Consider the following 18,715-nt stretch of genomic DNA (forward strand, 5'->3'; position numbering starts at 1 on the left):
CAAACATCAGATAAGTAAATTAGTATACTCCAAAAACACAGGAAGAAGTAAATCAAAGACACACTACATGCTTAAGTCGATTTGTACTGTCCAACATGGTAGCCATTAGCCACCTGTGGCTATTTAAACTTAAATTAATTAAAGCTATGCACCCTATGTCTATTGCAGCATTATTTACAATAGCTAAGATATGGAAGCAACCCAAATGCCCATGCATAAATGAATGAATAAAGAAGATGTGGTGTGTATGTATACACACACACACACACACACACACACACACAAAACAGTGGAATATTACACAACCAAAAGAAAGGATGAGATCATGCCACTTGTGACAACATGGATGGACCTAGAGGATATAATGCCAAGTGGAATAAGTCAGACTGAGGAAGACAAATACCATATGGTTTCACTCATATATGGAATCTAAAAAAAAACAAAAACAAAAACAAATGAATAAACAAAGAGCAGAACCAGAGGTGTTAATACAAAGAGCAAACTGCTGGTTGCCAGAGGGAAGAGGGATGAGAACAGGCAAAATGGGTGAAGGCGAGAGGGAGATACAGGTCTGAAGTTGTGGGATGAATAAGCCACAGGGATGAAAGGTACAGCCTAGGGAATATAGTCAATGGTATCGTAAAAGTGCCGTAGGGTGACAGATGGTAGCTACATTGGTGGTAAGTGCAGCATAATGCATAGAGAAGTTGAATCACTATGCTGTACACCTAAAGCTAACGTAGCTTTGTGTCCACTATATTCAAATTAAAAATGTTTAATTAACTATTAAAGTTAAATAAATTAAAAATTCAGTTCTCACATCATATTAGCCCATTTAAAGTATTCAAAAGCTACATGTAGCTAATGACTACTGATTTGGAAAATGAAAATATACATTTCCATCAATGCAGCAAATGTTCTGCACCGATAGAAAACACTGATCGAGATGAAAAGATAAAATGAGAACAAAAATAACTATACAACACTGGAGAAAATGCCAAGTACCACGAGTGAGGTACAGATAAAGTGTTTGAAGACAGTTGATACCTTTCCCCTTCAGACACCCACATATTTCCCTAAGTGAAATTAGGCTCTGGTAATTCCTACCCTCTTTTGTTCAAGGGAATCGTATTTCCAAAAAGACAACTTGGGACCTAGAACAGGGGAGGATAGAAAAATAGAAAAGGATCCTGTCCCCACTCTCCTCTACTATTTCTCAAAGAAACAAGTTGCTGTAAGAGCATCAGATATCTACAATGAAGAAGGTATACCTCCATCTTGGCCATAGCACCATGTTAAAGGTAGAAGCAAAACAACCTGAACCCAGAGAGTTTCCCACATCACAAAATCTTGAAGCTCAAAGAGCCAGCTTTTATATTTCACAAAACGTGGGGTGAGCTACAAGTCATACTAAGAAATTCAGTCAAAACCTTTGCATAGCCAAGAACAATTTATTTTTTTTAATTTTATGTTTTATTTTATATTTGAGAGACAGAGAGAAAGAGAGCGCAAGCAGGGGAGGGCCAGAGGGCCAGAGACAGAATGTGAATCAGGCTCCGGGCTCCAAGCTGTCAACACAGAGACCAACACGGGACTCGAACTCACGAGCAGTGAGATCATGACCCGAGCCGAAGTTGGACGCTTAACCAACTGAGCCACCCAGGCGTCTCCAGCCAACAGCAATTTAGAACAGGTCTTCAAAAGTCAGAACTTCCACAGGCAAATACAAAGCCAACAAACTCTATCTTTTTTTTTTAACGTTTATTTATTTTTGAGACAGAGAGAGACAGAGCATGAACGGGGGAGGGTCAGAGAGAGAGGGAGACACAGAATCTGAAACAGGCTCCAGGCTCTGAGCAGTCAGCACAGAGCCCGACGCGGGGCTCGAACTCACGGACCGCGAGATCGTGACCTGAGCCGAAGTCGGCCACTTAACCGACTGAGCCACCCAGGCGCCCCAACAAACTCTATCTTAAGGCCATTTTATATATCCTCTCCTCACAATGCCTGCATTGCTAAGAATATAACTGCATTTATAATAATATTGTTTTATATTTCTGTATTGTTTTCTGACTGTTTTCTAAACGATCCTGAAAATGTCAAGATCATTGAGGCAAAAAACGGTCACAGCTGCTTCCACCACTCTGGGTTATCACCAACTTTTGATATAATAAAATGCCATGAGTAAAGAAGACACCTTCCAACAACAGTCTCCTTTTCTTTCTTTAGGTTTTTATTTAAATTCCAGTTAGGTAAGATATAGTGTAGTATTAGTTTCAGGTGTACAATTTGGTGATTCAACACTTCATACAATATCCTGTGCTCATCACAAGTGCACTCCTTAACCATCATCTATTTCACCCATCCCACCCCCCTGCTGCCCTCCCCTCTGATAATCATCAGTTTGTTCTCTACAGTTAAGAGTCTGTTTATTGGTTTGCCTCTCTCTTTTTTTTCCCTTTGCTCACTTGTTTTGTTTCTTAAATTCCACATATAAGTGAAATCATATGGTATTTGTCTTTCTCTGACTGACTTATTTCACTTAGCATGATACTCTCTCTAGCTCCACCCATGCCATTGCAAACAGCAAGATTTCATTTTTTTTTTTTTAATTTTTGTTTAAGTTTATTTATTCACTCTGAGAGAAAGAGCACAAGTGGGGAAGGGGCAGAGAGCGAGAAGGAGAGAGAATCCTAAGCAGGCTCTGCACTGTCAGCACAAAGTCCAATGTGTGCCTTGAACTCACAAAACATGAGATCATGACCTGAGCCAAAGTCAGATGCTTAACTGACTGAGCTACCCAGGCGCCCCTCATTCTTTTTTTTTAAATTTATTTTTACTTGTTTTGAGAGAGAAATATAGAAAAAGGAGAGGACGGGAAGAGAGAGAGGGAGACAGAATCCCAAGCAGGCTCCACGCTGTCAGTGCAGAGCACAATGCAGGGCTCAAACTCACAAACCATGAGATCATGACCTGACCCAAAATCAAGAGTCAAACGCTTAACCAACTTAGACACTCAGGCACCCCAAGATATCATTCTTTTTTATGGCTGAGTAATATTCCATTGCATATAAATTGCATATCTTCTTTAGCCGTTCATCTATCAGTGGATACTTGTGCTGTTTCCATAATCTGGCTATTGTAGCTAATGCTACTATAAACACTGGGGTGCATGCATTCATATGAATTAGTATTTTGTATTTTTTGGGTAAATACCTAGCAACAACATGCTTCTTCATAAGAATTCTCCTTACCAGCGGTGGGAGGAAATGGAAACACATTTAATAGGCCAGATCATTACTAGAGAGAAATATTAAAATACAAAAACCAACTGATATCAATTGAAGTAAGTCAAATGTGCTAAAAAGCATAAAATATGTACTTCAGCAACTTGCAAATTGCAGCCAAGGCAAGAGAATGAAAAAGTTGGGCTCAGGGTAGAAGAGAAGAAATGGAAGGTCATCAACCTGGGAACAATGAAAGGGGATGAGAAATGGCAGAGAGCCCTGTAGAGACACAAGAAAGGAACCTGAGGGCTGAATGGGCTCCTAAGCCTGAAATTAATGACTCTACATAGCGTCTTCTCCATTTTGGCAATTCCCAGGAAGAGGCCTCCAGAGCCACAGCCAAGCAATGGCCACCTCTTTTTTCTTGGGTGGGGGAGAGATGGGTAATCTGGTCTCATGTGGGCTCATTTGGGCAAGGAAAACCGTGGATCCATTATTTTATTATTTCAGAGCACCTTCAGCTTTCCCTCTAAATGAATGAATGACCGATCAAATGAATCCCTCTTATCTATTCGTAAATTTCCCCTTGTAGGTTGGCCAATTATGGGTCAATAACCAGAATGAAATTCATGAACTATTAAGTAAAAATCATTTCATCTATCTGTTATTCAGTAAGTATAAAAAGCTAAAATCAAACTCTTTCCTGTTTGGGGAGGAAAGAAATTAAAAGAATTGGGAGTCCTGCAAGTGGGGAGGGTCATCTCCTTCTGAAGAGGACAAAGAAATGGGAGCCCAAGGATCAGAGCAAATGTAACCAGGGTCATCCACTCCCCACAGGGTCACCCAGTACCCACAGGTCACCTAACACCCATAGTGCTGGTCCTACAGACTTGAAGGGAAAAACAAGTTGGACCTAGAAGCCTTTTTGTTATACCCAAAATGTCTAGCTCTTCTCACAAGATTTATGAAGTTTATGACATATCATTATTTTGTGTTTGGTTTTTCAAACAAACTTTAAGTGGGCCCATTCCCAGAGGAACCATTGCTTAAAGCACTCTTGTACCTTATTCTACATATAAGAACTTTCATCTAAAAATTTTCAACTCCTCAGCAAAAAGATGAGCTATATTCCAAGCAACACACATTCTCATGAATTTTTTACCAGTGTTGCTGACAGTTTTTGTCTATTCATTCATTCACTCACTCAAATATTTACTGAAAGCCTGCTGACTGCCATTCCTTACTCAAAAGGTGCTCACCACCTAATGAGAAGACAAGTAAATATGTTATCTCAGTGTGATAAATGCTAAGTAGCAATACCTTTCAAAGCACAGTGAGATTCTATGTGTGTGTGTGCATATAAATTTTTGGTGACATTAATCAGCTAATACCTTCCCTATCTCTGGAATATTGTCCACACTCCTCCTTTCAGATGATAAAGCTCCTATACATGGCTGAAACCCCTAATAATCAAATTTCAAAAAGGCTTCAATTGATCAGCAATCTAAGATCAAAGTATAGTCCGAAGCTCTTACAAGCTCAAGGCTTATGCTCAAGCCCTTGTAGCATAACAAACCACAGTCACATTGATGTTGTCTGCCTGGGAAGAGAGTCGGCACATGGAAGAAGTTCCCCAGCCCCATTCAGTCAAATAGAGTCTGACAGAAAACTAAAGACCACATTGGGAAGCAAAGGGTTCTAGTCCCCACCGGATCACTCAATGCCCCTGGGCTGGTGCCTTAGCCTCTCTGGGACTCCACATCTTCATCTATCAGATAAAGCTGCTGAAGTAAGACTTCTAAAGTTCTTTCCAATATCATATCATACCATATATCCAATTTCCAGCCATTATAGACTATAATATATATTGTAATATATATTATGTGTATATATGTGTGTATATATACATTTACATGTATATAAAATAGAGTCTAAAGAGTCTAAGACTAGTTATACATATCGGACAAACCCATTCAACAGTTCACATGTTTCCCAAGGGCTAGTCACCCTATTTGATACATTCTGCCCTCTCAGGGTGTTGATTCTGGGTACAAAGGCATTTCCCTCAGAATATCCCCTCCAGGAAGGGGAAGAACCTTACAGCCTTCTCCTTGAAATTCACTATGCTTTCTGCACAGCTGGGGAACAAACCCACAGACCAGAAAGTGGCTTCATACGGTAGGAAGCTTGATCTCATTACCCTTTACTGATCTGCGTGAAGTTTGACATTTGTTGAGATGACAAAGTAAGGAGAGAACCCCAATATCCACTCTGACTCCTGTTCTTTGGTACATTAGTTTAGGTTTTTAGGAAAGACCAGGTACACAACACCGGAAGTATGAGGAAGCGTCCTCCACTTTGTACCTTCTTAACCTGGGGTGAATAGCAAGGCCCTGCTGCTGCTATAAAATGGGTTAGTGTTGCAACTTTGCCTTAAAGCCAAACAACAGACTAGATGGTATCAAGGAACCTTCCAGCATCAGAGTCTGTCATTCTGTGACTTCCCTCTTTGGAGCAAGTCAATGAATGAAAACCCCCTTTGAGACTCACAGGAATGAAAACAATACATTTCTTCAGGAATGCACGGCTAAAATTAAAATTCACTCCCACAGAAACATTCTCAAGCAGTATAAATTAACCCCTTTATTCAATGGCAGGTATTAAAGGCAAGAGGACTATGAGGACAGTATCCTTGTGGCTTTGGTAGAAAACAGAAGGATGACTGATGTCCTGTACATAAAAGACTAACCTTCCTCACATTTCATAAAGCAAATAAGGCCTCGAAAAGGAAAATAATTACTCTAAAATCCAGTGATGATCATATTACCTCTCTAAGCTCTTGGAATTAAAAGCAAAACTCGCACACTTGCCTGTGAGGCCCAGGGTGGTGCAGCCCCTACCTATCTCTCTTTGGGGCTTCATTTCCCTCATTTTATTACTGGTAAGCTCCAGCCAAGCTATTTCTTTTAGTTCCTGCCTCAGACTTTACCACATCACCCTCCCAGACCTAGTTAACATCTACCTACCTTTTAGGTATCAGCTCTAGTCACACTTCGTCAGGGGCTTCTTCCCTGATCCCTCTCCCATGCCCACCTCTTAATATTTGATTAATATCCTCCCTACCCATCCCCCCACCCCGGACTATAAGCTCCATGAACACAGGGCTGCGTTCAAATGTGCTCGTTGTTATATCCCTAGCACCTGGCACACAGATGGCTGAGTAATGAATGAAAGATTGAGACGTGGTTGCTTCATCTGCAAAAAGTACTGCCTGTTACAATTTAACCCTTCTAAACTGTACACCAGGTTCATGTGGGGAGAGATACCAGATATCACATTGTACTAGCTTTGGGTGCACACTAAGACCAATTAGACAAAATTGACAAAAATGACCTAAGAAGGAAGGGCAGTAATGGGGACAGAGAATAGCAAGATGACCCGCCTCTCTAGTGCAGGGTAAGGTCAGGAACCCAGCCCTACCGTCTCCCCTTCACCTTGTATCTTTATTACCGGCTTATTCCCAGGGCAGCCCCCTCCAGAAGTAAAAGACTCACTAAAAGACTCACTCCCACTATACATCAGCCCAATTCCTTTTTTCTTAGGAGCCCCTTCAATTCTGAGAGTTTGCCATGTTAAAATCATCTTAAGCCTTTACTTCTGGGTTTCCAGAGCTGCAGGCAATCTGCTGTAGGGCTTGGGGAACAAGACACAATGTTTGACAGTAGTGAGGGTCTTAGCAGAACAGGAGAGGCAATATTTTTATATTTTACAAGCCCACCGTTACAGCTCCCTAGAAGAGACCTTTTTAAACCTTTTTATCTCACAGTTAGAAACAAAAAATGTTTTTAATGTTTCAGATTAATTCAGCTGCAAAGAACCAATAATCAACTACCAGGACTCATGTAAATGCTGTATTAATACCAGACCCTCTTAAAAGATAGAGAATTGTACAGAATAAGACATCAGTTATCCAAGAATCTCAAATTCAGAAATCTCAATCTGGAATAAAAATGAGAATCACAGTGGGACACCTGGGTGGCTCAGTAGGTTAAGCATCTGACTTGGCCCAGGTCATGATCTCACAGCTTGTGGGTTCAAGCCCTGTGTCAGGCTCTGTGCTGACAGCTCAGAACCTGGATCCTGCTTCAGATTCTGTGTCTCCCTCTCTCTCTGTCCCTCCCCCATTCCTGCTCTGTTTCTCTTGCTCTCAAAGTAAATAGTAAACATTAAACAAGTTAAGGGATGCCTGGGTGGCTCAGTACGTTAAGCATCTGACTTGGCTCAGGTCATGATCTCATGTTTTGTGAGTTCAAGCCCCATGTCAGGCTCTGTGCTGACAGCTCAGAGCCTGGAGCCTGCCTCAGATTGTGTCTCCCTCTCTCTCTGCCCTTCCCCTGCTTGTGCTGTCTGTCTGTCTCTCTGTCTGTCTCTCTCTCTCTCTCTTGCTTTCTCAAAAATAAACCAAGATTTAAAAAAAAATGAGAATCGCAAGTAAGCCAAAAACAAAGTCATGTTGTTTCTTCTAAAGCCTGCCACAAAATCCAGGCCCTTTAGCTGCATTTATAAGAGAGTCCCATTCTCATGCTGAGTCTAGTTAGTCTTATTTTGTAGCAAAGGCTAATAAAATGTGATGTCTGGTTTCCATGCACATAGTATATTAGACTCATCAGACGGATCATAGAGAGGAGGCGGCTATTAGAGGCTGGTACATTGACGGTAATGCCAAAAGCAGCACCTAAAACATACTCAACTCATAGCAGTTAGTCACCAATAAAAACTGAATAAATTAAAAACACTAAAAGACACAAGATGTTTAGCAAACAGGCACCATCTGCTACATAAGCAGAGAGCCCTTGATTCCTTAGGAGTGGCTGGAACCATCCCTGAATTATGGTGAAACTGTACAACCAATGTACTTATAATAATACAGTCTGAGTACTGCAGAAAAAAAAGCAAACTCAAAAGCAATAAACTCTTCAAGAAGAAGAAAATGCAGATTCATCTTAGAAAAGTTCCACAAATTACAAAACTGCTTTCATATTTCAAGATGTGATTTCCCAACTCTTTGTAGGAGCTGCCTCACTAGAATGCCACATTCCCAGAAAAAACTGGATAAATGCCTTACTAGCGTATATCCACCAAGGAGAATAAAGGTGAAATAAACCATCTTTTCTGGTTCTCCAAATGAAAATTAAATTTTATAACAAAAGAACAGGTCCAAACTAGTAAATTCTCCACTTCATCAATTGGATGTGAACATCTTTAAGACCAAAATAGTAAATGTATAAATTAGTAAGTGAAACATTTTATTCAAAAACTATAGTTCACACAAACTGTTTCCTATAAAGGAATTCACTGTCAATGACAAAGAAAAATTGTGACCATTTACAAGATGTTTTCAAGTTGTGAGGACTGAGAACAGTACATGCTTTCAATAAATAAAGTGATATTTTTGATGGTTCTCATTCAACATCTGATTCTTTGGTGGTCCTGGAAGTATTTGGATGATTAGCAAAACCAAAGTTTTTTTAGGTAAATTGAAACTAAAGCATGTTTTTTTAAAGAAACAATAAATTTGACATTTACCCGTAGAAATCCCAATTCAAATCGGTGAGCCAGAAAGGAACTTAAGATCAGTGTCCCACCCAACTTCTCAGTTTTTAAACAAGTAAATACCTAAATATCCCAGGCAGGCATTGTCTATTTTCTCCTTAAAGATCACAAAAGACAAAGACTCCTCTTTTACTTTCATTATTAACTCCCCTTCTTACTTCCTTTGCCCATCCCCAAAATAAAACCAAGCAATAAAAAAAGTAACCCTTCCTTCCAATTTACACACATTCTACTTTAAGGTGCCACTTTCTCCCAGTCACCCAAGCTAGGGACCTTGAACCTACCTTCAGTTCCTCACCACCCCCTCCCCACCTCCCAACGTGGTCAATCCCAAATACGCTCAATCCATCCTTTCTAGCCTCTTCCTCCATCTGGCCTTTCTGTTCCCATTGCTACCGCCCTAATCCAATCCTGCCACAGCTTAAACAGAGCCATCCCCCCCACACACACCCCCCCCACCCCACCCCTCCGCCTCCCAGCCTAAAGCAGAGCTCTAATCAGTCTTTCTGCCATTCTACAGCACAACCTAGATCCCGTCCCCACTATGTATCCAGCCTCACCTGGGACCTCTCTGCATTCAAATATTTCATGTCACCTAATGGAATATTGCCAACTCCAAATACTGGAAATCTCTTCTTTCTCTCTTTTCCTTCCTCTTTCACTCACTCATTCATTCATTCATTCAGCTAAAATTTCATGAGCACCACCTCCATGTCAGGCACTGTGCGGGGTGTAGGGATACAATGAAAGCAAAAACAGATAGTACTTGTCCTCACAGAGATGATAACATACACTCTTTGCTCTTACACACCCTTCAAGAGCTAGTTCAAATATCACTCTGTGTAGTCTTTATCACCCCAGGCAGTAATAACCTCTTCGTTTCTTGGATTCCTAACACATACCTTTGCAGCTTTTGTCATATATCGCCCTTCACAGTATTTGTTCCGACTGCCTTCTGTACGTATTTGTCTATCCTCGAAGCATTAGCACAGCGCTCTGCACCAAAATCTATCCCATCTAAATGTTTCTCCTCCAGCAATTTTCAACCACCTCTAAGTCTTAAGTCCCGCTTTTTTCACTTCCTGTGAAAATGTGTCAAGGGTCTTTTTTCTTTTTCTTTTTGCTTTTGTTAAGCACAAAGGTGCATTAAGCTCTGGGTTAGTAAAAGTCATTTGCTTTCGGCTTTGGAATGTGTTTATGAACTTACAACTGAGAACATCTGATGTCTTAGGAATCTACTTCAAACAAAATAATGAAGCCGCCCCACGGTGACTTGGCATAGTCAGAACTTGGACGGCCAACTGCTCCCCATTGGACTCTCTCCTACAGCCCGGCTATTTGGATCCATGTGTCAGGCAGCCTGATTAAGACCAGCCCTGTTAGTTTTAACTGAATCCTTAGCACCGTAGTTAAATTTTATGTTTCTGTCAGGCTTATCTCAAACAAATTGAAAGAACTAAAAAATAATGTGTCCTTATGAAGATTAGAGACAGACTACCCATTGTGAATGCCTAATGGGTCCAAAACAGCAAGTATTTAAATAAATCTATACCTAGAAAGTGAAATCTGGCTCTGGTATGTCACTGAATTTAAAATTGGCTGGTTAGTGTATACAGATTTGTGCATTTCCTCATCACATATACTATGTAGTACTGTTGGTTAAAATACACATATACACACACACTTAAAAGGCATGTGTTCAAAACAGAGGATGAAAAAAGTGGCCCTGAAAAAATACTGGGTAATTTTTGCAAGGTTAGGACATAAGAAAGGAGAAAGGGAGAAGGAAGTGTAAACCCACTGTCTTTCAAAAGCTACAAAGTTTTCTGAGTTTTAAGAGAATTCTATGCACAAATTTGTATCTTAAGTTACACTACTTAAGCAGCAAGAACATTTCACTGGACAGCCTGCAAAAGAAGTTTTCATAAGCTTATGAAAACTGGACTGCTTTTGTTTCATCCATCCTATTAATACATAATGATAATTAGCTCAATTTATTCCTTCCCTCTCTCTCTCTCTCTGGCAGTCCACCGAAAGGAGAAAAAGCAAAATTACACCCACAAAGTGGGAAAAACACTTTAATTACCACCACACATTCCCAGATATAACCTGGACATAAAGTTGGTACACGCACTGTCGGTGGCACTTTCTTACCAAAGCCATTCCCCACTCAAGTCAGAAGGGCCAAGTGTGTGGGGCAGGGGTGTAGAGCTGGTACTGCACCCTCCCCACCAGCCTCGGGCTCAAGACAACTGGGAACCTGCTGGGAGCATAACAGCATGAACTCCAAAGCCAACTACCTATGGCTTGAATCCCAGCTCAGCAACTTAACTACTAGCTCAGTGACCTTTGGCTCTGCTTACCCGACCTGAGCCTCAGCTTCCTCATCTGTAAAGTAGTGATAATAATAGCAACCGACTCCTAGGTGCTGGCCCAGGACTATAAATGTAAGCTGTTATTATGATTTTATTTTTATTCCCATGGGGGAATGTGTCTCCAAATTCAACTATATCTTCTCTTCTGTCAATATCATAGCAATTTACAATGACAGCTGGGGTACCAAATGATGGCCCTAAGACTCTATATGATCATACGTGTGTGAACGTGTGCATGTCCATAAATGGCATTAGTCTTTCCATTAAATTAGCCTACTTGCTACATATTAAATTTAAAATAAAATTTGAAAACCAAAAGGGTTTCTTCTCACCTAAAAACTCCAGTCCCACAAATATTTCCAGGCAAGGGAAGTTTTTCTGTATTTCTCTCAAAGATGTCCTAGGTTCACATTCTGACTCAAACCTATTTTACAGACTATCAAAGAAATCATTCTTCTATACGTGATTTATCCAAAAATTCCTGGTTGCATTAATACAAGAGTGTTTTAATAAAGTTTAAGTGAAAACTGAACATTTTAAATTATTTAAATCTTCAGTTTAGCTAATTAGTCCTCATTAGAGGCTGTTCATTCTTCCATGCAAAACCATTTGGTGAAATGCTTCGAGTCACTTCAGACACTGCTTAATATTCAGTCCCCAGAGTATGTCCATGAAAATTCTCTCCTGCATTCTCAACACCTTTCCTTTGCAAACATAAGGAGAGAAGAAATGAAAATGGACAAGGCTAAAAATAAACACCCTCTCCACCACCCTTCATAGCAAACTGGCTTTCTATGCATTAACATCCAACCCTATACCCATCATCACAGTCAGGAGGGGCATGCAAAGGTTATAACAATTAACATACTTCATTTTTCTAACTTTTGAGCCAAAAAAACTTGAGCCAAGTTATAAAAAAGTAAGCCTCTATTTGGATTACAGGGCCCAATTCCAAAACTAAAGAATTAGCCTTTCTGGAGAGTTGTGTATTATTTGTACCTTAATCAAATACAGATAAATCTTTGAAAGGCTCTCTTTTTATTGGGCTACTTTTGTGCCACAAGTGTGTTAGTTCATGCTCTAATTTTTATTCTCATCTGTGAAATCCTAACCCAAGGACAAATGTATGGCTTTCTTATCAACCACATTTTATTAAAACTGCTCAAGCCTTTATATTAATGTGATAAATTCTGTTTTAAGATCAAGCAGAAAATTCAGACCCTCATTTCTAATAAACAGCCACACATCATGAGGCCACTTTGTTAAATTTTCTCCACCAGCTTCTCAGAAGGTTGCCATTTCAATCATGGAGTGCTATCATCCCCTTAGAACTAACTAAACACCTGCACAAAACACAGCTGCGTCCAGAGTACCTACAGCCTAATGTTTAAAGAGACTACTTACTGATTCATAAATAATAGTTGCATTTTCAAGGTGATAATTTATCCAGAAAGGCAGCATTTCATTTATACATTCAACAAATAAGTACAGAGTTACAAGGTTGAGCAAGGCCTGTGTGACAGTGCATATAAACATACTCCTCTCCTTAGAGACATGTACATTATGATATGATAGTCAAGATTTTTCCCACCACAAGACTTCCTCCATAGACAGAACAGAGGTTACTACACATTCTCCTAGGGGCTTTGCAATCTCTCTCATTCTACACATCCTAAAGAAGTAGAGCTGACAAGATGGATTCCCAGGCTTCTGTCCCTCCTCCCTTTCTTCTCTCTCTCCAGTGTTTGTCCACCTCTGTTTATTTCCTCCTCCTTCCCCTGCTTCCTCTTCCTGGCCCTGCCTGTGAAATACAGACCTTAATATCTTCTCTTTCTCCCCCAAAATCACATCATTCTCACAGTTTTATCATCTCTTTTGGAAAAAAATCCCCAAGTTTAAGAACTTCAAGTCTATGTGGTATCTCTTAAATTCCTGGGGCGCCTGGGTGGCTCAGTCGGTTAAGCGTCCAACTTCGGCTCAGGTCATGATCTCCCGGTCTGTGAGTTCAAGCCCCACGTCGGGCTCTGTGCTGACAGCTCAGAGCCTGGAGCCTGCTTCAGATTCTGTGTCTCCCTCTCTCTCTGACCCTCCCCCGTTCATGCTCTGTCTCTCTCTGTCTCAAAAATAAATAAACATTAAAAAAAAAAAAATTCCTTAAATTCAACCTGACCAAAATGGAATGCCTGATCTCCCCACTAAAGCCGATTCTTCTGCCCTACTTCTTGTTCAGTTAATGGTCCCAGCAGGCTCACCAGGACCCAGGCTGTCTTAAGGCCTTCTTCACCTCCTCCTTTTTCTCAGCACCCCCCAACCCACCCACCTGATCTACTGCCAGTCACATGGATTCAGATCCCTTCTTTCTATCACCATTGCTACCAATCCTCACCTAGGCACTTATTTCTTCCCCTTGAACATTCCAGAATTTTTCTAAGTGGGCTTCTACTTCCACCCTAACTCGTTTTAAGGATGCTATCCTATTAACTTTTTTTTTTATTCTTTTAATGTTTATTTATTTTTGAGAGAGAAGAGACAGACAGAGTGCGAGCAGGAGAGGGACAGAGAGAGAGGGAGACACAGAATCTGAAGCAAGCTCCAGGCTCTGAGTTGTCAGCACAGAGCCCGATGCAGGGTTCAAACTCACGAAGGGTGAGATCATGACCTGAGCCAAAGTCGGACACTTAACTGACTGAGCCCCCAGGCGCCCCAATCCTACTAACTTTTTGAGAGAAGACAGATGTACTCCAGAACCAGAGGGCTCAGTTTCAAATTCCAGCTCTGCTATATCTTAACTCTGTGACCTTGGGCAAGTTCCCTAACCTCTCTGTACGCTACTCTCATCATCTCTGCACGCTAAGGATAATAGTACCAGCCTCACAGAATTGTTGTGAAAATAAAATGAATTAATAATTAAGCATTGTGGGGCACCTAGAACAGCAACTAGCATGCATTTAAACACTCAATAAATGTTTACCACTATTTGCAATTAGCCCAGATCCAGTTATACCATGGACTGCCCCAAAACCCACAGAAGGGTCCAATGGTATACAAGGAAACTGCAGATCCCCACCCTGGCATTCAATCTGCACCCCACTGACCTTTTGACTTCATACTGCACACCCCCCTTGGACCTGCATACACACCAGGCTAATTGGGGGACTTCCTATTCCCTGAATCCATTCCGGAGCCTCCCTCCTCATCCTTGCTGTTCTTGTTTCTGGGATCTCTCCTCTCACATCTCTGCCAGATAAAACTCTGTCTGTTCTTCAAACCAATTGTAACTCCTCCTCCACGAAGCCTTTTCTAAACACGGCAATCAAATGTGCTCTCACCTGCCTGGGAACTCTTCTTAGTACAGGGGCTATGTCAACCTAAAGTCAGTTCTCTTTCTATCCCTTTGACTGCACCGCTGTCATCCTCCCTACAGGCGTGCGGCTCCTCGAAGGTATTATGTGCATCCATCGCCGCTGTATCCTCTCCAGCATCTAGCATGTGTAATAGGTTGGGATAACAAAAAAAGATGGAATGATGGCTAATCAGAACCACAGCCACTGCACTGGCACAGTAGCTGGGCACGTCCAAACTGAAAGAGGTATATGCTCTGCCCAGGCCGGAGTCCTCTTTATGGTTTCAAATGACATCAAAACTCACAACATAATTAGGATGGTCTCTCCAGCAAGTCTTTCTTTATAAGACACCGGAAACACAGGAGAATAAATACAAGAGGAATGTGTGGACGCCTGGGTGGCTCAGTCGGCTTAGCGTCCGACTTTGGCTCAGGTCATAATCTCATGGTTTGTGAGTTCGAGCCCCACATTGGGCTCTGTGCTGACAGCTCAGGGCCTGGAGACTGCTTTGGATTCTGTGTCTCCCTTTCTCTCTGCTCCTCCCCTGCTCATGCTCTCTCTCTCTCTCTCAAAATAAACATCTATCAAAAAAATTGTTTTAAATACAAGAGGAATGTGATTTGTAGCCCTATCCTAAAATACCAACCTTAAAATGCACAAAAAAATGTTCTCCATATATCAATACTACAATCAAAAAACCACTGAGTGCTGCGTTCGGTGGCTACGTGTAATTTTCTGCTAGAACTATACCATTTAGCAATCTCTAAAGAAGCAATTCAGACCTCAATGACTGAAGCTTGTTCCATGACATCCGAACAACCTCTGGCCCGTCAGCCACTGCAGAGTGGAACATAATGGCACATACACAGTCCCTACTGTCAGACTCACAAGAGTCAGGTCCCCAAACCTGAAACTCACTAAAAGAAAGCAACAAAAATGCACACTCCCAACAATATAGTGAACACTCAATAAACACTGCTAGCAGTGACATCAGCCAGGTACACAGGGTAGGGTCGGGGGAGCAGGCCACACATTACTCCGTTCCGTCTAGGAGCATGGCTGCACTCTGACACCAGGGATTTAGACCTCCTCCCGGCAGCATTCATATGCAGCAGCAAAGGGCTCTTTCATTCCCACTTTGACTTCAGCCATTCAAGAAGCATCCTGCCCCCAGTACCACTAAGAGAAATGTTCTGAAGACATCAGTTTCAAGAATCCCTATGATGAAGTGACAGTTAAAGATGGTTTGCCCTCAAATAAAAGATACACTCTTCGAAGTCGAGAATACTCTCACTCTTCAAATGCCTTGGTGGTACCCACAAATTAGGCAGAACCGCCAAAATCCCTTTTAACAGGACAAGTCCTAGGAAGCTTATGAGGGTCACTATGGTTCATTTAGCTATGTTCATTGAATTGCATGTTTGGTTTAACAACAAGAGAGTAAAGTTAAATGTTTAAGTTAGAAGATATTGGACTACTCTGAAACACCAGCTCTTTTTAATGAGAGTGTAATCAAGTCAATTCAGCCTTCTTATTCCTTATTATCTGTTGCTTTTATTGAACAGAGATTTATCTCTCTTCAATTAAATTTTTATTACCCTTGAAATATTAAGATATCTTTTTCCTGTAAACTATTGGTCTTTCACAAACAACAGTTCCCTATTCTTATTTTACACTCTCAAATCCTAATTCCCATAGAAGAAGCAAAGTAACCAAAGAAAGTAAATCACTCCTATACCACTTCCTCAAAGACAAAGAAAGTACTACTCTGAAGCTTGGGGCAACCAAATAAAATAACTCAGTAATTTCTTGTACAGGTAAAATCTTACTCATGGATATGACTTAGGTACAGCTACCTCCAGCTAAACAGGTCCCATTTTCCAAAAATGAGCCGCAGAAACGAAAACATCCTGAGAGACAACAGAAGCCTTGTGAACTGTAAAGCTGAAGCACCTGTAATACACACGCTTCCCTATACTCTGTGGGTGCTCCATAAATACTGGGTGGCTGATTCACAAGCCAATTAGAGAGTCTGGCAAGGACAGTGTCTCCCTGGTCCTACTCTGGGGAGTGTTAGGTATCTAGGGTTGCAGTTTGTGGTGGCAGTAGGAAGAGCTAATATAGACAGAGGTCTAAAAGGACTGGGGTGTCGACAGGTTCAAATGATGTTAACTTGCTCTGCACCTCTCCTCAGGCATCTGAGTCTTCCGGAAAATGGTATTGTTACTTGCATCATTGAGGGAAACTGAATAAACCTGCCATAGAGGCACATAGTGTTGTTCCCTCACCAAAGAGCCAACAAGCTAAACGGTTGAGGGGGGAAAAAAAAATAGAAACTTACTTTTCATAGACCAGCTCCTCATCGATGGAGAAATAGTGGGTATTTACTGTGCTTTTTGGTCTATTCCTTAAAGTAGCAAAATATAACCGATCTGAAAGACAAGTTTAAAAGATGGGAGAAAACATATGAGAAGTAGGGAAGCTGAACGGTGGGCAGGGGTGGTGGTACTACAGGAAAGATCAAACTAATAACTGCTACCCATTATTTAAAGATTCTATTAACACGTGGAATTCTTGCAGAAACCTGATCTCTCCCAGAAACCCAGAGACTCAAGAGCACAACAGAGAGGCGAGGAGGGGACCTGACTGAGAGACTCAGCTGGGGCAGTTCCCATATCTCCCCTGTTCCAGGCGAACGGGCCCAGATAGAAGCTGGGGGTACCCATAGAACTGAAGATGCAAGTTTGGTTCAGAAATCTCCAGACCTCAGCCACTGCAGAAGGGGAAGAGAGAGGCGAGCCTGCAGCATCGAAGACTTCAAGAAGAGGAAAGGAGTAAGAGACAGGGAGGTGTGATGCGGGAACGGGGGGGGGGGGGGGGGGGGGGCGGGGGCAGGGAGGGAGTGTCCCGAAAACCGAGCGGGATAAAGGAGACTAAAAAAAAAATCACCCAGAGCGGGATCCCCACCAGCCCCTGCGTGCAAAAGTCCGGCGGAACCCCGCGCTGTCCCACTACTGGGCAGGGAGGCCATCCGAGGGAGCTGCAGAGGGAACCTGGGACGCAAGAAAGACAGAGAAGCCGGAAGCAGGGGGTCCTCTGGGAGAGGACAGTAGCGAGAGGAGACGAGAGCGCGCGCAGCCGCTGCAGGACACTGGGGACCCCAAGAGAAGCCGGAGGCGGCGGTTGGGACATAGGGCTAGAAGTGAAGAGTTGGGGGTGAGGTAGGGTTGGAGGATGTGGGGCGGCTGCTCCTCACCTTTCATGAACTCGCAAGCCCCGATTAGTTCCCCTGACTCCGCTGCCATCTTAAGCAAGATACGCACGGGGGAGGGCTGGGTCGTGGACAGCTGAGGTCACCCGCCCCCAGGGGCTTCCCCACTGCCCAGGAGCCGGGAAGCTTGCAGTCCCGAACACCAAGCCCGCCGGAGCGAGGCAGCAGGCGCCGAAGGCGGAGGCGGCTGGGGAGTCAGCGCGCCGGGCGCCCCGGGGACATTCCGTGGGGAACCCGAGCCCGCTCCGCGCGGGGCGCACACGCCCCAGGCTGTGGGCGCTCCGATTCGGACCCGGCTGCTGCGGCTGCTCCGCCGCCGCCGCCGCGCCTGGAAAACGCAGACCAGCTCTCACGGCAGGGCAAAGTCTTCCCCCCGCTCCCAAAGTGATCATGGAGGAGGAGACGTCTGCCCCGATCGCGCCCGTGGCTACTCGTGCGGCAGCGGGCAGAACTCCGGTGCCCGCGGGCTGGCAGCAGCTGCTCCGGCTCCTCCTACGCCACCTCCTTTCAGCAGCAACTCTTCCTCCTCCTCCTCCCCCTAGGTCCGCCCTCAGACCTTCCTCCCCGCCCTCCCCCGGCCCCCTCCACTTTCACGGCTCCGCGGCCATCCCTTAAAGGGACAGCCCCGCTCCTTTCTCGGCGCCGGCCCCGCGCCCCAGTTACCAGGCGGCCCACATGTCACTAGGAGCCAGTTGCTAAGGCTTTGTTGCCGTCCACCAATTGCTGTACAGGAAACGGGGCCCTGGGCCCAGGGGAGCCGGGCGGGGCCTCCAGACTAGAAACTTATGAATGAAACGGTGGAGTAGGGAGTAGGTAGGGAAGGGCGCTTTTGCGGCTTCCCAGGCAAGGATGCGCCGGCCCCCCTTCCTTTTCTGCGCTAAGTCT

General features: G+C 43.1%; 1 protein-coding gene across 7 annotated transcripts in view; it reads right to left on the bottom strand.

The window, feature by feature from the left end:
* Positions 1-18,373, bottom strand: part of CDC14A (cell division cycle 14A) — a 186,591-nt gene extending 168,218 nt beyond the window's left edge. For 6 of the 7 annotated variants that reach the window (XM_019457632.2, XM_053891941.1, XM_053891950.1 and 3 more), the window contains exons 1-2: positions 17,816-18,373; positions 16,901-16,991 (exon numbers count right to left, since the gene is read on the bottom strand). In XM_019457632.2, the coding sequence (XP_019313177.2) occupies positions 16,901-16,991; positions 17,816-17,864 (140 nt within the window). In that variant the 5' untranslated portion in view covers positions 17,865-18,373. Of the gene's footprint in view, positions 1-16,900; positions 16,992-17,324; positions 17,344-17,815 lie in introns of those variants that run through there. The other variant, XM_053891951.1, reaches the window with a different exon arrangement.
* Positions 18,374-18,715: the final 342 nt, after the last annotated feature.

Source organism: Panthera pardus, unplaced genomic scaffold (assembly GCF_024362965.1).
Source record: "Panthera pardus isolate Hobbes unplaced genomic scaffold, ASM2436296v1 HiC_scaffold_11, whole genome shotgun sequence".
Lineage (NCBI taxonomy): Eukaryota > Metazoa > Chordata > Mammalia > Carnivora > Felidae > Panthera > Panthera pardus.